Source organism: Equus quagga, chromosome 11 (genome assembly GCF_021613505.1).
Source record: "Equus quagga isolate Etosha38 chromosome 11, UCLA_HA_Equagga_1.0, whole genome shotgun sequence".
Taxonomy (NCBI): domain Eukaryota; kingdom Metazoa; phylum Chordata; class Mammalia; order Perissodactyla; family Equidae; genus Equus; species Equus quagga.
In genome coordinates, this window is record NC_060277.1 from 85,604,718 (window position 1) to 85,623,914 (window position 19,197).

The following is a 19,197-nucleotide window of genomic DNA, read 5'->3' on the forward strand; positions in this document are numbered from 1 at the left end:
CCAGTGACACACCGTTAATCAGTAGTGGACCTCAAATGGTACTGCAGGTAGCCTGGTTCCAGAGACTAGGACTGTCACTCCTAGACTCAGTGGGATCATTATTGTGGGAAGAGCATTGGGTTGGGAGTCAGACCAACCTGGCTTCTAATCTCTGCTCTAGCACATACTATCTTGTGAACCTGGGAAAGACACTTAACCTCCTGGGCTCTGGTTTCATTACGTGGGAACTGGAAATGATGGTGGTATTCACACTGTAGGATCTCATAGAATGATACATACATACATGAAGAGTTTCACACCGTTTCTGAGGTAGAGTAAATTCTACCTTAGATCGTTACAGACTCCTAAAGTTCACAAAGACTTTTGCAAACATGACTACATGGGGTTTGCTCAGTTGCCCAGTGAGGTATACAGGGGAGAGATTTTTATCTCCCTTTCATAGATGAGGAAAGTGAGCCAGAGAGGGAGAAACGGGTGAAGGGAACTGTTTTAAATTCTCCCATTTCTTCAATAAATATGAGTTAAGCGGCTGTTATATTCCAAGCATCACATTATCTGGAGGGTATAAAGATTGGCCCCGTTTTTCTAGATGAGGAATTGAAGCTCAGAGAAACTTTACAAGTTGCACGTGGTCATGCATAGAACCAATCATAAGCAGCACTGAGATTTAAACCAAGGTACGTGTGGACCCCGGGCATACCCATGATGGAGTGAATTGCCCCCAGGTCACAAGGCAGTAAGGGGCACAGCCAAGGAAGGCCCCAGTCCTAGTCTTCAAGGTCCAGATCCAGTCCACTTTCACCCCACCATGTGGGTTAGTCCTTCAAGTAAGTTGGATTCCAAATTCTAAGCAAGCATTGACTTGTGCAAAAGATTAAAAAGCCAGAATCCCAGAAGCAGGAAATATCACCTTCCTTGTTTAAAGTGAGAAGTCTGCCCATTATGGATAAGATTTGCTGTCTACAGGAAACCTTCCTAGACATAAACCTATCTATCTTCCAGCCAAAGTGATTTGGAGATGGCTTAACTAAAGAGATTTAAGAAGCACACCCACCTACAAGGTAATCAATGAAAAGGGATCACTGACTCCGGCAAGCACAGTCTACCAGGAAAGTCTGAGAATGATGGGTGTGGTCTATGATAAGTGCAATCAAAAGGTCTACACGGTTCTGCAAAAGAGAGGGTGGCCTGGAGCTGGAGAGGTGGGGTTCAAGTGTTGGTTTCTCCGCTACTGGCCGACTCACCCAGCTTCTTTGTGTCTAACCATCTTCATCTGTGAAACAGAGATAACAATGTGATGTTGTTGTTTTATTTGAAACTCTAAAGACATAATGGGTGATTAAACTGTATTGTATAATATGTCTGATATACTTTTCCTAAGGAAAAGTTATGGAGAGTAGTAAAAAGTGTTGGTGAGCGAAAATATTTCTCTGTATCACCAGCACAATGTAGAGGAGACAAGTACAGAATCCCCTGGGTTTGGACAACCTGGTCATTAGCAAAGCACAGGGCATGCTGCTCGTGGTGTGTTTCATCACTTCTACCTACGTGCACGATGATGATGGTGATGATATGGTACTTTGCTGTTTACAACACACTTCCATGTTCTTATTTTCGATTCCCTGAGTTGATCATGCACTCTCTTACTTTCTGACCTTTGTACAATGTTATTATTGCTCCCTGGAACATCTCTCCCCTCTCTTTGCCAGACTAACTACTTATCCTTCAATATCAATTTAGTTGTCTTATTCTCAGGGAAATAGTTCCTGACCCACTCCACTCCTACCCTGGGCGAAAAGTCTTTCTGAGTTGAGTGTTTTCTGATCCCATAACTCATGTTGTAATTGCCTGTTATTTGTCTGTATCTTCTCAGTCTCTTTCAACAAGAGCTGGTGTTGGCTCTTGTTCATCTTTGGACTCCCAGAGCCTAGAACAGGGCTAGGCTCGTGGATAGTGCTCAATGGATATTGCTGAATGAATGAATTAATAAATAAATTTGACTTTCATGATAATTGCATAAGGAAGCTCAACAGGGCTGGAAGACACCTGAGAGATGGTCCAAGCCAGCTCTCCATCTCAGATGAAGGAACCAAAGCCCTCAAATTACATAACAGTTCTGAGGGCACCCTGCCTATTGGTGGCAAAGCCACACTGGACACTGCCCTTTTACTGATCCGGGACTGTTCTTTCTGTTTGTTGTGAGTCTGTGGTCTCCAAGCAACCTCAGGACGATGTTAGATATTTAGGTACCTTGGTCTTGGGATGGGAACACTCCAGACAGTAGTCAAGGTTATGTAATGTAATGAAAGGACACTGGGGCTATGGCTATGTTTGACTCTTCCCCTCTCTTTACCCTCCATATCCAATTGATCACCAAGTCCTGCCAGTTTTACCTCCCAAGAAGTTCTTGCATCAATTCCCTCGTCCCTATTCTTAACCCTTCCATGACAAAAACCCATCCAATCTTGTTCCCAGACATTGCAAAGTTTTACTAATTGATCTCTTCTTCTGATGTACCCACTACATGATATACAGAAACATTCAGTGGCTTCGCATGAGACTTTCAATGATTTTACATGACAGTCCCCTCCACACGAATCCTTCAATGGCTCCCAGTGGCCTTGGAGATAGAGTCTAAATTCCTGAATGTGATTACAATTGCATGGCCCTGACTTCCACCATAGCTTTTATTTTCCCACCATTCCTAGGCTTACGCTTTATGTTACAGTAACCCTGAATTGTATAGAGTTCCCAGTTCACACTGAGATATTTCAGACCCCTGTGCCTATCGCCCTACCAGGAATGCCTCTTCTCTTCTCCTCTGCTTCCCCATTTTGCCTGCGTCACTCTTACTCATCCTTTGACTTGTTGAAGCTCCTGGGCTGGACCAAGAGCTCACATGGCAACACTTGCCCACCTCAAGGTCAGAAACCATTTCTACTGCATCTCTGTAGCTCCAGCACTTGGTTTAGCTGGTGCTTAGCAAATGTATGTTGAATTAGACTCTACTAGGAGTTAAGATAGGAGTTTTAATCCTATGCTCTTACTAGGTGTGTGGTCTTAAGTATATCACATCCCTTCTTTGGAGTTCAGTAGATATATATTGTGTAACTACTATGTGTAGACATGATATAAGGATCAACTTCCTCCACTGTGAAATGGAAGAGGAGGGAGAATTGCTTTCCACAATCTTTAAGGTCTCCTCCAATTCTGAATGACATAGTTCCCGCACCAATTCCATTGGCATTATGTTACTCCATTGTAATATGGTGTAATATGTAAATGGTAGCTTTGGGGCAAGATCAGCTGTAGCATAGTGGTCAAGAAATCAGACTACTTCAGGTGAAGAGGTTGTGAACAGCTCACTGGTGTTTTCTTAGAGACCCAATTTCCTCACCTCAAAAAATGGCAGTAATAGTAAGGTTCCCCTCGGGTTGATGGGAGGATCAAGTGAGATGCTGTGTGTGATGTGGGGTGTGAACTCTCATGCTCAGGGTAGCTGTAGAGAATGACAATTAGTGACCTATCTCACAAGAGAGGGAGTCACATGAGCTGCAAGGTTCAGCATCTGATAGGTGGTACAAGGTATGGATTCTGCAATTCCAGACTGAAATTCCAGTAGGGACTGGGTTTGAATTTTCCATCCAGGGGAGCCCACCAGTTAGAAAGACTGAAAATAGCCAGTCACCCTTGGTCATAGCATACCACAGGGGCTGGCATCCCAAACTACCCTCACCAGCACCCATGCCTGGGAAAGGCTTGTCTGGCACATCCAAGGGTTTGTGTTCTTTTGCTCTGTCTCCATTCTAAACAGAGGTTGTTTTGTTCATTTGAGTTTAAAGTGGAGGTTCTCTACTCTCTTCTCCTTTGCCCCCTCCCTTGGGAAAATGTCCCGTTGCATTTTTGGCTAGGCTAGTGGGGCCCTCTGAATAATACTTTTGAGTTAGATGGACAGTCTTGATCAGCAAGATAGGGAGGTGGGGGAAACAGCAATGATGCCACCTCCTCATTGCTGCTGGGATGCGTTGCCATGGATACCAAGTGCAGAGGAAAAATCAAAGCCATAACACATGTATATTTATGTGTTCGTGTTTGTGCATGTTCTGCTTGCACACTCCTGTATGAGAGCTGGAGAGAAAGGAAAGGTGATCATTTCTGAGGAGGCCTGAGATTTTAACAATTAGATTGAAATCATCCAAGGTGGATTAACATTTCTACTCCCTGTATTAGGTGACCCCCTCCATGATGCTGCATGGTCAGAACAGGCCCCTGAATCTTAGCTCCTGTCTCTCCCCTTCTTGTCCCCTGCCACTTGCGTCAATCCCCGTAGGCGACAGAGAATGCATTTCTTAAGTGCCCTCAGGGGACAGGCATTGTGCTAGGCTCTTATTTTTCTTACCTGCTTTTATCCTTGCAATAACCCTGCAGGGGACATAGTGCTACTCTTATTACATAGATTGGGGGAGTTAAGGAGGTGACAGTTATGTTCTGTGAAGTCAGAATGCCTGAGCGAATCCCAGATGGGCCATTTCCTAGCTGTGTAACCTGCAGTGGCCGCTGTGTGTTTCCTCATCTGTAAACAAGAGTACCACCTCCTGGCATCGTGAGGGATGAGCTGAGACACATAGAATGCTCGGCACAGTTCTCGGCACGTGGTAAGGGCTCAATAAGTGATCACTGCTATCATTGGTTTTTCCCAAGGACAACCAGTTGGAAAGGCAGGAGTTCTGAATCTGTTGTTACTACATAGTACCTGCCATGGGGTAAGTACTCAACCCACAAAGGGAGAGATAACATTACTGTGGTTTTGCCACCATCAGGGATGGAGGAGGACTGACGGGGTTCTAGTTAGTTTCTCAGAGTAGGCCGCCCGTCAAGATCTCTCTCACTCTAGAACTTGAGCTCTTCCAGCCGCCATGACCCCTGACTCAGGTGCCGGGCTGACTTTCCCAGTCTGAGGAAAGTCTGAGGTCGTGCCTCTGGAGATGTTTCGGAGTAGGAGTGGCAGTGGCCTGTCTCTGAGAGCTGGACTGTCCTCTGGCCTGGCAGGGAGGAAGTGGCTGATCCTGCTAACATGCTGGACGTTGGTCCTTCCACGACCCCCGGATCCCTCTCACGCTCTTCTCAGGGCTTCGGAGACTATGGAACTGTCTCTAACTTGGTGGGATGGTAGGTCTAATGGACACGTTCCTTAAATCCATGCTACTTTCAGGAACATAGAAAAAATATACTCATACTGAGTGTTTTTAAAAAGTGATTTTTATCTTGGGAGGATGGTAATTTGGCGTTTCATAGGTGTCACCAGGATCTAGTCTCAGCTCCAGTGCTGACCAGCTTTGGTACTTTGGGCAAGTCTCTGCACCTCTCTGGGCCATGGTTTCCTCACCTTTAACGTGAGAGGGTGGGAACAAATGTCAGTCACCTGGCTCTACTGTCCCTTCCATATTGGTCTTCTATGACTCCAGGCCCAGTTTCTTCTGGTTTAAACAGGCCACAATTCCTCATCGTTCCACCTTTTGACAAACCTGTCATCATGAGACAGCAGGATCCACAGAAGAGCGTCCCTCCCTGGAGTTGACAGGCCTTTCCAGCGAGGTTCCACCATCCCGCGGCTTTCCCTCTCTGTCCGGGCGGGGACATCTGAGTGCTCTTCGGAGAAGCACATATTATTAACAACAGTGACTTGTGTTTGCTCAAAGTTTTGGAGCTTACAAAGGCCTGAATATTATCAGTCACACAGCCAGGATGGGGTAGAGTACAGAGCTCAGATTCAACTCCACAGTCTGTACTTTTAACAAAGCCTGTACTTGTAAGCACCCCACATTACCTATGTCTTCAAAAGCTCTCCTTAAGTTGAAGTTGACATTAACCTATTTTCATTAAACAAATCAAAAAATTCCATTTGGATTTTATTTTAAAAGAAAAAACTGGAGCCCCTTCTCATATCCAGCACTCAGTTACTCACTTACTGCATACCTATTAAATATTTACATATATCAAGCACTATTTTGGACAATATAGTTGGGAATTAGAATCAAACACAGCAGCTGCCCTCAAAGAGCTTCAAAATCCAGAGGTAGCCAGATATGGGTGCATAACAATTTAGTGCAATGTTGTTAGTGCTGGACTCATGTGATGAGATGCAGTACGCACGATCAGAAAGAGCACGGGTCTTGGAGTTTGAGTCCTGGTTTTGAGTCCTGGCTTTGCCACCGACTGATTAAGAGACCTTAAGTAATTCACCAAATCTCTCTGAACCTATTACACGGCAGTAGTAAAACCACGTAGGATTACTGTTGGAATTTAAATGATATAATGCACATAATGTACCTAGGACAGTGCCTGTCACATATGGGCAGCTAATAGCTATTATTTATTGTTATTATTAATCATCAGCACCGTGGGAGGACAAAGTATAGCTTGATTAGTTCCACCCTGGCGAAGGGCTGAGGAGGAAGCGTGTGAGCTGCGCTCTGAAGTATGGGTAGGTCTTCCCTAGGTGGAATCCTGGTTTGGGGTGATGGGACAAGGGTAGGGCAGGGGCATTTCAGGTGGAACAAATGGTGTAAGCAAAAGCATCACAGGGCTGGCAAATTTAAGCAGTCATGAGTAAATTGGTATGGCCCGTTGGTGGGGATGGAGTGGAGCAGAAAATGATGGTCGATTATAGTGGAAGATAAGTTGGCGTCATAGACTGTAAAGGACCTTGGGCGCTGTGCTTAGGAAGTTAGCCATGATTTTATAGTAAAGGGGAGACTCCAGAAGTTTAGAGTATGTGTTAGAGAAATGGTAATGCAAGTGGCAATGGTGAAGATGGGACCAGGCTAGAGGTGAAGAAATTGACTATGAGGCTAGTCAAAGGCCAAGGCAAGAGCTGATGAGGGCCTGAGCTATGGCACATGGTAAGGATGGGGATGAGAGGATGGACTGAGAGGTAATTCAGGAGGTGCTGGCAGGTACTTTGTTAGTGAGGAGAGGATGCTCACAAGAAGTAGACCAAAAGTTTCTTTTTTCTTTTGTCTATATACCTGAGTGAATGATGGGCCCATTCCTCAAGAATGAGAAAACTGAAAACAGTCAGATTAGAAGGTTTGGGAATAGTTAGGATTCAACTTTGAACTTGTGTTTGAAATGGTGAAGTCCAGGAGGCAGCCGACTTTGCATGTCTGAAGCTCAGGAAAGACATCTGGCCTGGGGCAGAGATTCGGATGCTGCTTATCTGGAGGTGATAGCTCCTGCTGTGGGAGGCCCAGAGTTTCTTTTTTAGGCAGAGGGTATAAAAGGAGAGGAGAGCTGACCAGATCCCCGGGGAGCGTCAATCTCAAGAGTCCAGCCAGAAAGAAGAATGACACTGAGCATGTCTCCAAGGATCCAAGTGGACTGGAGCCATGGCAAGGGGCCCACCCATGGCACTTGCTTTTGAAGGGAAGAAGGAAGACAACAGCAGAAGCTTGGGTCCTTGGGCAACCTGCCTGGGAACGTGGCATTTGGGGGAAGTAGTGCAACCTTGGGGGTGAGAGGCACTTGTGTCCACATGTCAGTTACTGGCAGCCCCACACTCCCATCAAAATTTCTCCATTAGACTTGGTCTCTGGGCTTCAGCTTCCCCATTTTCCATGGTGGTGTAGACGGATCCCCTTTAAAGCTCTCCATTGCTGATATCATATGCTGACTCTCCTGAGGACCTTGGTCCTACCTGGGTGTGATTGTCTCTCTCACAACCAGGTCTCCGCCCCTGAAGTGAGGTGAGAATGACCCCAGTCAAGCCTGTTTCTGGGAGGTAGTCACTTCTGTGTGATTCCTGCTCAAAGGCCAATAACTAGAAATGAGGAATTTCTAGAAGTTGAACAAATTAGGACTAATTTACGTGGGCTGGATTCCTGCCTCTGTCCCTGCAAAACAAAGTCCCTCATTTCTCAATTCTCATCCATCCTGATTTACCCTTTTTTCCTCTCAGCTTTGCCTTTGGTCATTGATTTTCCCACTCTCATCCATTCTCTGGCCTGTAATTTAAGAAACAACAACAGCAGACAACTGGCCCTCAATACAAAGCCTTTTCGTCAGCGGAGAAAAAGAAGAATCCATTGGATGCTTCCCCCAAGCTGTAGACCTTGCGGAGATAAAGACCTGGGTGAGGAGCTGGTCATGACCTCTGGGAAGTAGGGCATTCAGCTTCCATCCTGACCCGGATGGGCACTGCACAGACCACGGAGCTGGGAAGAGGGAAGGAAACATGATTGGCTGGACTCCTACACCCTCCAGGAGCTGCACATATGAAACCCACTGGAACATCCCATCACTCTGGTAAGGTGCTGTCACTTTTCCCATTTTAGGTCTGTGGAAACTAAATCTCAGGGAAGTCAGGCATCTTAACCAAGGTCCACAGCTAATGACCATAGAGCCAGGATTCAAGTCCAGGCTGGTCTCACTCCAAAGTCTGTGGTATCTCTCTTCCCCGACTCCCCCATAATCAAACTCCTCTCCCAGTAGAAAGATTTTTACCTCCAGGGCAAATTATTCTTCAAGCCTCAGTTTCTTTATCTTTAAAGTGATAATCAAAATTCTGGCTACAAGCTCTTGTGTGGGTTTGAAAGAGATAGTGGATGTGAAAGTGGCTTTTAAACTGTAAGCATCAGGCATGAGTTAGTCATTGTTTAATTTTACCATTCCCTGGGCAGGAGAAATCAAGTTTTAACTGTCCAGCAGATAAGGCAATCTCTCCCGTTTTTAAGGATTTCAGGTGTGGGGAAAGGTGAATCTTCCACCCACCCCTGGAGTCTTCTCAGAATCTTCCCCGGGAATCATTCAATGCTGTCTAGCTTCTGACGTGGGCACTGCTCTAGGTGGTGGACTCCCTTTTACTGGGAGGGTCCTCGATTTGCTGAAAGAGTTTATCTGGCAACTCAGCCATCCCTCCCCACCCGCTCAAGCAGACAGGGACCTTGAGAGTCAGCAACCTGAGAGTGCCTGTAAATCCCCAGAACTGATAGAGTCACCAGAGGGTCATCTGAACAGCCCTGGCTCCCTGCTCTGTATCACACAGTTGGGCTCCTTCTCAAAGCTTCCTTGGATCAGTATTTAACAAGAGCTGGACTCTGAACTCCTAGTATCCTCAGAGCTCCAGATCGAACCTGGCTTATACCAGCAAAGTGATCAATTAATATTTCTTCGTTTATTCAGTGTATTCAGTCATCCATATAAATATTGATATCTATACGTGCCCCAAACTGCACCAGTGCCCGGAGATAGCATGGTGAGCAAAATGAAGGGGGATAACAGTCCACTGGAAGAGAGAGCATTCAAATAACTGAAAATTATAAATACTGCCTACAAACTGGGATCCATCCCATGAAGAAAATGTCCTGAGAGCCAAGAGAGCGTGGATCAGAGGCGTCCTGACCTGCTTTCCCTAGGAATGGGATCTGAAGGACAGGGTGGTCTTTAAGGGTGCTGGTGGCAGAGAAGGCAGCCCAGCTTGAAAGTACAGCATATGCAAAGGCCCTGAAGCAGGGGGGAGCTCGGTGTGTGAGAGAACCTTAATGAAAGACTGTATGGTTTGAACCCAGAGGCAGACGGAGAGGGGCCTCAGTCTCGCAAGGATTCTGGCCTCAGAGCCATGGAAGCCATTGAGAAGTTTTACGCAGGGGAATGACAAGACCACATGTGTGTCTTAAGGTCACTCGAGCTATAGCGTGGAGAATGGATTGGAGCTGGGGCGAGCATGGAATCAGGGAGACTGGTTGGGATTATAAACTCAGGGAGCACTAAACCCATCTGCTTCTCCCAACAGCCCAGCAGAGAGTTAGGGCTGTTTGAATCTTGGCTCTACCACCAACTAGCTGTGCCACCTTGGGCGAGTCACTTAAGCTTCCTGTTTCCACAGGCTTCCACATCTGTAAAATGGGGAAGAACTACTTCCCTTGCTTGACGAATTTTTTTCTCTTAATTGAATAAATTGAGCACCAGTCAGGAGTCCTGAGAGGAGGCTATCAAAACCAGGGGGTGCGGGGCCTGCTTCACTTGGCAGGTACGGGCTGCCACTGTCTTCTCATTCTTAGTCCATACACTCACTGAGCGGTCTGCAGACATGGGGTTGGGTTCCTGAGTCCGATCCCAACCACAGAGAAATACAGCCACTGGATCTCCCACTACTGATGGCACCAGCCGCTCCTGCCTCCACCATCTGGAATGAGCTCTGTGAGCACCCATCCTTTCTTCAGCTTCTGTGAGCTTCAGTTTTTCTACCTGTAAAATAAGCCAATGTACATTTACTCATCCAGCAATATTTGTTAAGTGCTTCTAGGGGTCAGGCACTATGCGAGTCTCTGTGGACATAAGACAGACTCATTTCCTGCCCTTGGCAGTTTTCATGGCTCATTGTGTGTCTCATTGTAAAATTATGTCTCTGAAAGTGCTTTGTAAATTCTAATGCTGTTTATACTTATAACAACTGTAAAGGGAGGGTTGAACTGGAAATCTGGAAACATTGCTTCTGGTGCCAGTTCTCTTCCACAGTAACTAGAACTGAGTCAAGTCAGTTGCTTTGAGAAACCTTAGTTTCTGCAGTCAAATGAAGGGGTGAAGAGCTCTAAGGCCATCCCCGTTTAAATGTTGTAATTCTGTCATCTTTCCCTTGAAATCTGGATCTGCTTCCCAAATTCTGTATGTGGTTTAGGACTTCTTTTTTTCTTATTTCAAAGAATTAAAATTTGCTTTTTACTCTCAGTTCCTTCCTTATATCTAATCCACAGGCCCCAACTGCAAATGCCTACAGTGGTTCTGGGAGGTAATATAACGAGTGAAGCATGCAATAGGGAGAGGTGGGGACTGTGGCAAAAGAAAGGGGGCATGTATGATTTAAAGGGCACAGCTTCTTCTCAGCTCCAGCAAATTATTGCTTTATACAAAAATACAAGATGGCTCTAACCTGTGTTTTCCTTTAAGACATCTCTCAGTTTTGTCCTTTTCTGTCCCTTCCCCCATCACACTGTCCTCCAGAACTAGATGACAATAGCAGTCTCTAATGTGGCCTTCAAACCCGCAGTTTTACTTTTCTAATCTTTTTTTACACAAATCTAATCCAGGAGAATCTTCCCACCTCATCCTTTCCTCAAGAACCTGCAGTGGCTCCCTGTGGACCGCTAAGGCAGTTCGCTTCACTTTACTTAATATTTACTGAATGCTCACCATGTCAACCATTGTCCTGTATGTTGCGGAGACTAAAAGACTGAGTTACAATAAAAAATTTCTGTCACTTAAAAATTCTCACAGCCTAGGACAGGGTTTAACCTTTGTGTCACAGACTGTAGAATGTGGTGAAAACGACAGACTCTCTTCCCAGAACAAACACATACAAATACATTTTACACACATTACAGAGCCAAACTTGACACCCTTCTTGTAAGCACAACAGGTTAAGAACCCCCTCAGGGCTTAGGGGGATGAAGGAGCAGAGCGAAGGGCGATGGTTCCTCCCAGCCAGGGGGAGCCTTTATGGAGACCTGACGTGACCTTGAAATCACACAGGCCTGGATTTGAATCCAGGTACTTCCAATTACCAGATGTGCACCCTTGGGCCAATCACTTAACCTCTCTGGGCTTCATTTTCCTCATCTGTATAATGGCATTGATGCTCCTCATTTCACAGTGAGGATGAAGTGAGATAACAAATGTGAAGCCCTGGGCTGGCCGCATCTCTCAACTGTCAGCACCTCTCTGTTCCTTGGCCTCTCCCAGGTTTCCCCCTCACTCCTTTCTTCATACTGTCCCCAAATGCAAATATATTCAGTGCCATCAGAACCCTCCGGTCTGCTGGGAAAATCTTACTGCTCTCCAAGCCCAGACTACTTGTTTATCCCTACCCTCCCTCTTTGGCTCTGTCCCTACCATCCATCCATCCATCCACTCAACTCAATTATAAACTGAAATCTTCTCCAGGCTTCTCAGATTCCTCCTTCTTCTGGATAAGCCTGGAACCTCCCTGTGCGTGAGTGTATGGGGGAAGCTCTTTCATCCGAGATTCCTCTTCTGTGCATGGTCTCTTGCAGGCCCGAAACAGCAGGGGCCTTTTTGACCTCTCCCTCAGCCCCCATATTCAATCAGTCATCAAGTCCTCGCCAGTCTTCTGGCAAAGGATCAGTTGGCATTGATGCTCTTCAAGTATCGATTCTCATTGACTCATTCTGGACCATGTCAAGGTCCTCCTTTGCTAATTTCCCAGCAGCCACTATCTCATTTCCAATCCATCCCAGACACTGGCACCGAACTGAAACTGAAAATGGCTATCTTCTCATTTTTGTGTCCTGGGCCTATAGAAAGTGCTTGTGGTAGATTAAAGATGGTCCCTGATTCTTTGCTACTGTTCCCGAAGAGAAGTGATGTCTGATTCCCTTCCCCTTGAAACTGGGCTGGTCTTAGAGATTTGCTTCACCAACAGACTGCAGCGGAAACAACATGGAACTTTTGAGGCAGCGTCACAAGAAGATTGTCGCTTCCGACTAGTCTCCTGGAAGACTTTCTCTCAGAGCCATGAGGAAGTCCAACTAGTCTGAGGCCATCAGGCTGTGAGAAAACCCAAGCCACATGGAGAAGCCACTTGTCGGAGCTCTAGTCAACTGATCAGCTGAGCTCCCAAAATGGCTAGAAGCCATTTTGGAATGGGATCCTCTAGCTCTCAGCTGACACCATGAGTATCAGAGATGAACTGCCCAGCTGAGCCCTTCCCAAACTCCTGACTCACAGAATCATGAACAAAATAAAATGGTTGTTTCAGCATTGTTAATTTTGGTGTAGCTTGTTACACTCCAATATACAACCAGAATGGTGCTCAAAAACTGTTTGTTGAATGAATAAATAATTCCTTTGCAATAGTGCTCTATTGGTGTCCCTGCCCAATTCAAGAGCTCTTAATGGCTCTCTATCGCCTGAGAAATAGTTTACTGCCCTTCGCTGGCATTCAAGGTCCTCTGTAATTTGTCTTCCGCCTGCTTTTCAGACCTTATTGCCTGCTCTCCCTGGGCATAGATCCGTCCTATGCTGAAGTTTGTTTGAGCTGTTTCCCAAACATGCAAATACTGTTTCAGCATCATGTCTTTACTCACATACACTGCTTTCTCCATCTAAATGCCCTTTCCTCCCACATCTCCACCACAGGAGCTCAACATTCAACTTGAGATTTGAGACTAGTCCGGTGCCTTCCCTGGCTGCCCAGTCCAGATGTGAGCCCTGCTCTTTCTGGCCCAGGTTTGTTTGATGGTTGGTTTAAAGCCTCTTCCATCACTTGCCCTGTCCTTCCCTCCTTACCTTTTCTATTGCCTTGTAAACTTCTTGTGTTGAGGTGAGGGGTGTGAGGCGGGGTCCTGGCGCATAACTGGGGGTACAGCAATGTTCCGTGTGGCTTACCATGTAGGAATCCCTACCCAGCTTGAGTTGGGACTTGCCAGCACCTCCTGTGGCGCATCGTGTCTCCCAAGCCAGGTGCTGAGTGCTCGAAGGGAGGAAGGGTGTCTGGAAGGAGCACAGGCCTCACCGTCAGCTCAGGTTTTGAACCATAACTGTGCCGCTTTCCGTGTGGCTCTGGGCGAGACGCTTAAACTCTCCAAGCTCCAGTTTCCTTGTTTGGAAACTAGAGACTTTGGATGAGAATGTGTGTAAGGGGCCTAGCTTAGTGCTTGGCACATCACACACCATTAATAACTGCTTCCTGAATACGTACTGGTGATCACCTTCTTGGTGATCAATTGTTATTATGTCAATTTTGGAGAGAACTCTTCCCCACCTGAAAATAGATAAATAAATAAGAACAAAACAAAAAGAGGGACCCTGAAGAGGCACAATGGAGACTGCCTAGCCAACCCCAGCTCTGCGCATCTGTGTGATCTGCAGCATGTCCCTGCTGAGGTCTCAGTCTTCTCATCTGTAAATTGAGCAGTGGGCTTTGGAATCTCCCCAATGCTCCCCTCCAGCTCTGACATTCCAAGAGCATTAAAGAAAAAGGATGAATCACCCCTTCAAAATACCAATATGGGCTGCGCCCTCCCCCTGCTGTCCCCATCCAGCACAGCTAAGAGCTCTTAATACACAGCCAGCTTCCTCCTGCAGCTGCCACCAAACTTCAACCCCTTTTCCCAGGAGTCTCAGAAGCAAGACTGATAATGGACCCCTGGCCTTCTCCATCTCAACAGGGAACCAGATCCCATTCCCAGACTCTGGGGGCCACAGGGCCCTCCCCTGAGGGGGCTGGCTTTCTGTGGACATTTGGCCCCGGTATGCTTGAAGTGCGGGGCATGTTGGAAGGGCAGAAGGAAGGAATGACGGGCAGAGTTGACAACAGAGGGTTGATGAGTGAATTCTTGCAATCATGGCAGGAGGGCTGTGGTGATGGAAACCTTGCCATTCTCTTCCAGGATTTGGGAAAAGTTGATGTGCCTATATCGGTAATAGTTATAAATTTCCATCGTGGGGAAGCATGGGCCCTCAGCAGCTGCATAAATTCATAGACACAGGCTGTCAAAGCCACAGAAGACACCAAGATCAATTTTCCTCCTTACAGGAGATAGACACTAGGTGACCGCAGAGGACAGTTTTCTTGCCTCTCTGCCCAGTGCTCTCTGCTTATTTCCGCGTTGATGCTATTATTAGTATAATCAACATTAATAATAATGGAGACGTAACCGGTTGTGCGTTAGTCACAATGTTCCAGGAGCCAGCACCTCCTTCGCTCTCTTCTGGGACTGCCTGGGTCCTGCTGGGTCCTCTCCCCGCGGGGGGCCGGAGCGGCTTCGGGCCTGCCCTTTGAGTCTGTCTGTCCGGTGGCCTGTCTACTGCCGGTCACGTCTGCAGTCCGGGTCCTCCTAGCTCACACGGGCTCCGGCTCTGAAAGCCGAGAAGCTCGCCGGCTGCGAGCGGGTTTTCCAAGTGGGCAGAGGTGGGGAGGAGGGGCGCGGGCGGGCGGGTGGAGGGAGGAGGGGGCGTCGCGGAGGGGAAGACCTCGTATTGTAATCCAATGACATTGCCAACGTGGGGGTGGGGGCGCTGGCCTCGGCGCGCTCTCCGAGTTTTGGCTGCCCGCCCAGCTGGGAATAACTCTCTTCGCATAATTCGCGTGTTTACCAGGCATGAAAATTCTTGCTTTCGGCTGCCCCCCCCCCACCCCCCGCGTAAGCCCCCTCCCCTTCCCCCCTCCCCACCACCTCCGCCCCTCGCAAGTGAAACTCCGTCTAAAAAAATATTGGCCCGGGGCACAGAAAGTTTTGCATAAATTCATAAGTGATGAATGGCTGATTTTAACGTTATTTGGGTATTTGTCAGAACTTAACAAATATACATGGGGACGGCGGTTCATAAACTTAAACATCTCAATATCCCCTTTCTTCTGGAAATAAATTACGTTTGTTTGCCCGGCTTGGAGTCTTAAGGTAGCCGACATTAGGAATATTTTAAAAGCCATCATCCATCGAGCATGTCTCCCAGGCGCCAGGAAGATTAAATGAAAGAATCATAAGATGGAGGTCTTTAACTTTTAATCCTTTTACAATGAAGCCTCAGATAGTCGCGGGGGCAGGGTGCCCTCTCTGGGGGGAATAATGCCGTTATTCCTCGGCTCTCAGTTAATGAATACCCTAACGTCTGTCCCACGGCTGACGGAGGCAGCGCCGGGGAGGGGGCTCCGGCTCCCGGGCCAGGCTATTGAAATGAGGAGCCACCGAGGCTGCGTCGGGAGGGAAGAAAGCGCCCGGCTGGAGGGACAGGGCGGGCGGGGCCGGGGCATTGAGACTGCGCTGGGGACCCGGCGCAGGTTTGAAATAATTAGCATAGATTCGCCGGGACTCCGGACTCAGGGGGGGTGGGGGGATGCCGGGAGGGAGGCGCGGGGAGGTGGCAGGGGGGTGGGGAGGTAGCAAAGGAGAGCGACTTTGGAGTCCAAGATAAATAAAGGGAGCGCTGAGCAGTGTCAGGAAGCGGGCCCACGTGGAGCAGTGCGGATGGGCGCCACCGCGGACTGAGGGGAGGGACGCACGCGAGTCAAGCGCCCGCCCCAAGAAGTTGGCTTTTGAAGGGGTGGGGTGGGAGTGATGTTTTGCACCTCCCTTTAAGGGGTAACGCGTCTTTTGCCCCTATCTAACCGCAAAGCTCCTAGATCCCGGTTCTGATTTCTCCTCCCTCCCCACCCCCATGTGGAGTAAGCGTCCAGAGCTGGGGGTGCACCGGTTCCCAATAGCAAATCCCAGGGGTGGCGTTTTTCACCCAAATTCGGACCCCTCCGAAACCCTGACCCTCAGAGTCTTCTTTAGGTCCTGGGGGAGTGGGAGGGGAGTGTCAAAGCTCCCAGCAATTCCGGCTGAGGGCCTGGGATTTCGGGGGCTCAGACCTGCAAGATCCCGGAGGCAGTGAGTTTTGATTCTAGGGGATCGCCTCAGCTCGCACCACCGCAGCTTCCGGGCATGCAAAGGGTTAACACGGGCTGGATATTGGGGGGTGGGGGGGGGTTGAGGAGGGAGGGGTGGCGGGATCTGGGTGGGCGCACTCTGATCCCCCCCCCATTCCTCGGGGGTCAAGTTTCAGCGGCACTCCGCCCCCAGGGTAGGTGTGAAAGACACGTGTCCCCATTGTGAAGGGCCTGTCAGGCAGGACAAAGCGGCCGCCCACCCTCCGCCCCCCACCCCCGCCTGCCCCTCGGCCCAGCCTGGGGTCAGCTCCAGGGGGCCGGCTGGGTGTCGAGGTCACGACAGGCCCGAGCTTTGGTGACATAGGGAGAAAAAGCTGGGAGACTGGGCGGAGGCCACGTGACGCTCAAGTGAGGGGTTTGAGAATAACCCCCTCCCCCCTATGAAAAACTGAGCGGTCACCTCCATCACACCAGAAGAGAGGATGAGCCCTTCTCCCAACAGGCGTAGTAAGCAGAGCAGCACCCCCTTCCCCCCCCCCCAGCCCCCCCATCCCCCCATCAATCACCAACACAGAGAAACGCAGTGTCGAGCGCAGTCGATTTTAGTGGTTTTCTTTAATCCTGCTCTGCACTTCTTTCTCATTTACTACACGGGATATTATAAAGAATAAATAGCAGATACTCTTAATTTACAATGATTAGTCATTCCATTTGTTCTCTATATTTACAATAACTGTAAAATAACATTGAACTCTATAGCTTCTTCGAGGTCCAAGGAAAACCAAAACACTTTCCGAAGAATGGAAAATAGCTTTTTAAAAGTCCTTCTACAAAACTTCTCCCCTCTCTTTGTACTTTAAGAAAAAATAACTTTTCCCCCCTGCTTCGCCATGCGAAGGGCACTGGAATATAAATAGCAGGTTAACATTATTAGCAACAACCAGGATAAGTCTCTCTTTTCTCTGTTCTTTTTTTTCCTTTTGCTTACTTTTTTTTTAAAAATACAGTAGAAGCCGGTAACTTTTAACGTATAATACTGACCTTTTAATAAGTAAATTAAAACTGGGACCGTATATACACACACATATACATTCCTACACAGTTAAACAGTGCATTACATGAACCAGAAAGCTAGGTCTCTGTAGCCAAAAAAAAAAAAAAAAAAAAAAAAAACCCAAAAAGTTCATTGAATCCCCTCGCGAGAGGGTGGTGGAACTGGTTGGAGACGGTGCGGGGGGCGTCGGTGGGGAGCGATCAAGTGTCCGGGTGCGGGCAGGGGGCCCCGAGTTCTAGCACGAACACTTGCACTCGGAAATGATGGGGTACTGTATGGGAATCCAGCCGCAGCGCTGGCCCCCGCGCCGCTGACAGCGCCACCGCAGCACCGTGAGGTGCACGGACTTGGACGGCTTGCACACCATGCCCTCCGGCACGGAGCACGAGCGCTTACTGAAGCAGCTGCCCACCTTCACGTAGCGCGGCCAAAAGCGGCTGCCCAGGTCGTTCCACGCGTACAGCACCGGGCAGAAGGTCTGCGACCACAGCCACATCTGTAACTTCCTCCGCAGCTTCTTGCTCAGGCGCTGCTTCTTGCCCGCGGCCAAGCCCTCGGAGAACTCCAGCCCTTTGATCTCGCTCGGCATGGCCCCCGACGGCCGCTGCCGCAGCAGCTGGTCCAGCTCCGCCAGGTCCTCGGCGCCCCCGGCCGCCCCCCCGCCCCCGCCGGGCCGGTCCTCGGGGGGCGAGGTGGCCATGAAGCCCGGGTCGTAGTGGCCCCCCAGCAGCGAGCGCAGCAGCGTCTCGTTCAGATCCTTCTCCTTGGGGTCAAAGATAGGGTCCGGGTGTTCGATGAGGTCCACCAGGGGCAGGTTGTCGCTGGGAGCCGGGCGGATGTGGAGATAGTGCTGGCCGCCGGCCGGTGCCGCCCGCAGCCCCAGGACCACCACCAGGGCGTAGAGGGTGACCCCCAGGCTGGGGCAGCGCTCCATGCCTCCGGCGCGCGCCCGGGGCTGCTGCTTCGTCCCGCGTCCCCGGAGGAGAGCACGCCGAGCCCGCGGCGCCGCCGCGCTCCCCCGTCTCTCCGGCGGCCGCTCACCCGAGGCTGGGCAGGCGCAGGGCCGGCAGCATGAGTCGCCGGGAGAGCCCTTCGCGCAGCGCCGGCTCCCACTGGCGCGGAAAAAAGGCACACAAGTTGGCCGCAACTCCTCTCCCGGGTCTATTCGGGAAGGCGGCCTCGGCGGGGCATCCGAAATTACTCCAGGGCCACCGCGGACGCGGGGGGCGCCGGCTCCTCGCTGCCTTCCCGGGCCGGCGGCGGCGCAGGGCGCGTGGACGAGCCGCTCTCCCCTCCTCCTCCTCTCGCTGCTCCTCGTCCCGCCGCTCTGTGCAGCGCTGCTGGCCGAGCCGGTCCTAGGGGCACTTCCCTCCGCCTGCTCGGGGCTCCGCGGCCGGCTCTGCCCGGCGGACTCCAGCGGCGGCGGCGGCGGCGGCGTCCGCGCACGTTGGCACCGGTTTGTCTGTCTCGCAGGGTCCAAGCCTTTAAATTTCCTGCACTTTCAGCTCCATCACCATGGAAACCACTGACTCTCTCGGCGTTGCCCCCTCCCCCTTCTTCCCCCCAAACAACAACCCCACCCCCCACTTCTCCACCCCAGAGGAGCTGGAGCGGCACAGGCTCCGGGGGAAGCCGCCTGCACTCGCCGCGGCGGCGGCGGCGGCGGCGGCTTCGGCAGCGCCCAGGGCTGTGCCCCGCCGGACCCAGATGCCCCGGGAAGCCGACAGTCCGGCTGCCCGCCGGAGCTCACAGGCGG

At 49.7% G+C, this 19,197-nt stretch overlaps 1 protein-coding gene across 1 annotated transcript; it reads right to left on the reverse strand.

Annotated features, from left to right (window-relative positions):
* Positions 1 to 17,578: 17,578 nt before the first annotated feature.
* On the reverse strand, positions 17,579 to 18,872 carry NOG (noggin). The gene has a single exon (XM_046677492.1). The coding sequence runs from the start codon at positions 18,373 to 18,375 to the stop codon at positions 17,677 to 17,679; it is 699 nt and encodes a 232-aa protein (XP_046533448.1). The 5' UTR covers positions 18,376 to 18,872; the 3' UTR covers positions 17,579 to 17,676.
* Between the last annotated feature and the right edge of the window lie 325 nt (positions 18,873 to 19,197).

Bases quoted from the DNA above. Each gene is read 5' to 3' on its own strand.
- NOG (XM_046677492.1), bottom strand. From the start codon at position 18,375: ATGGAGCGCTGCCCCAGCCTGGGGGTCACCCTCTACGCCCTGGTGGTG.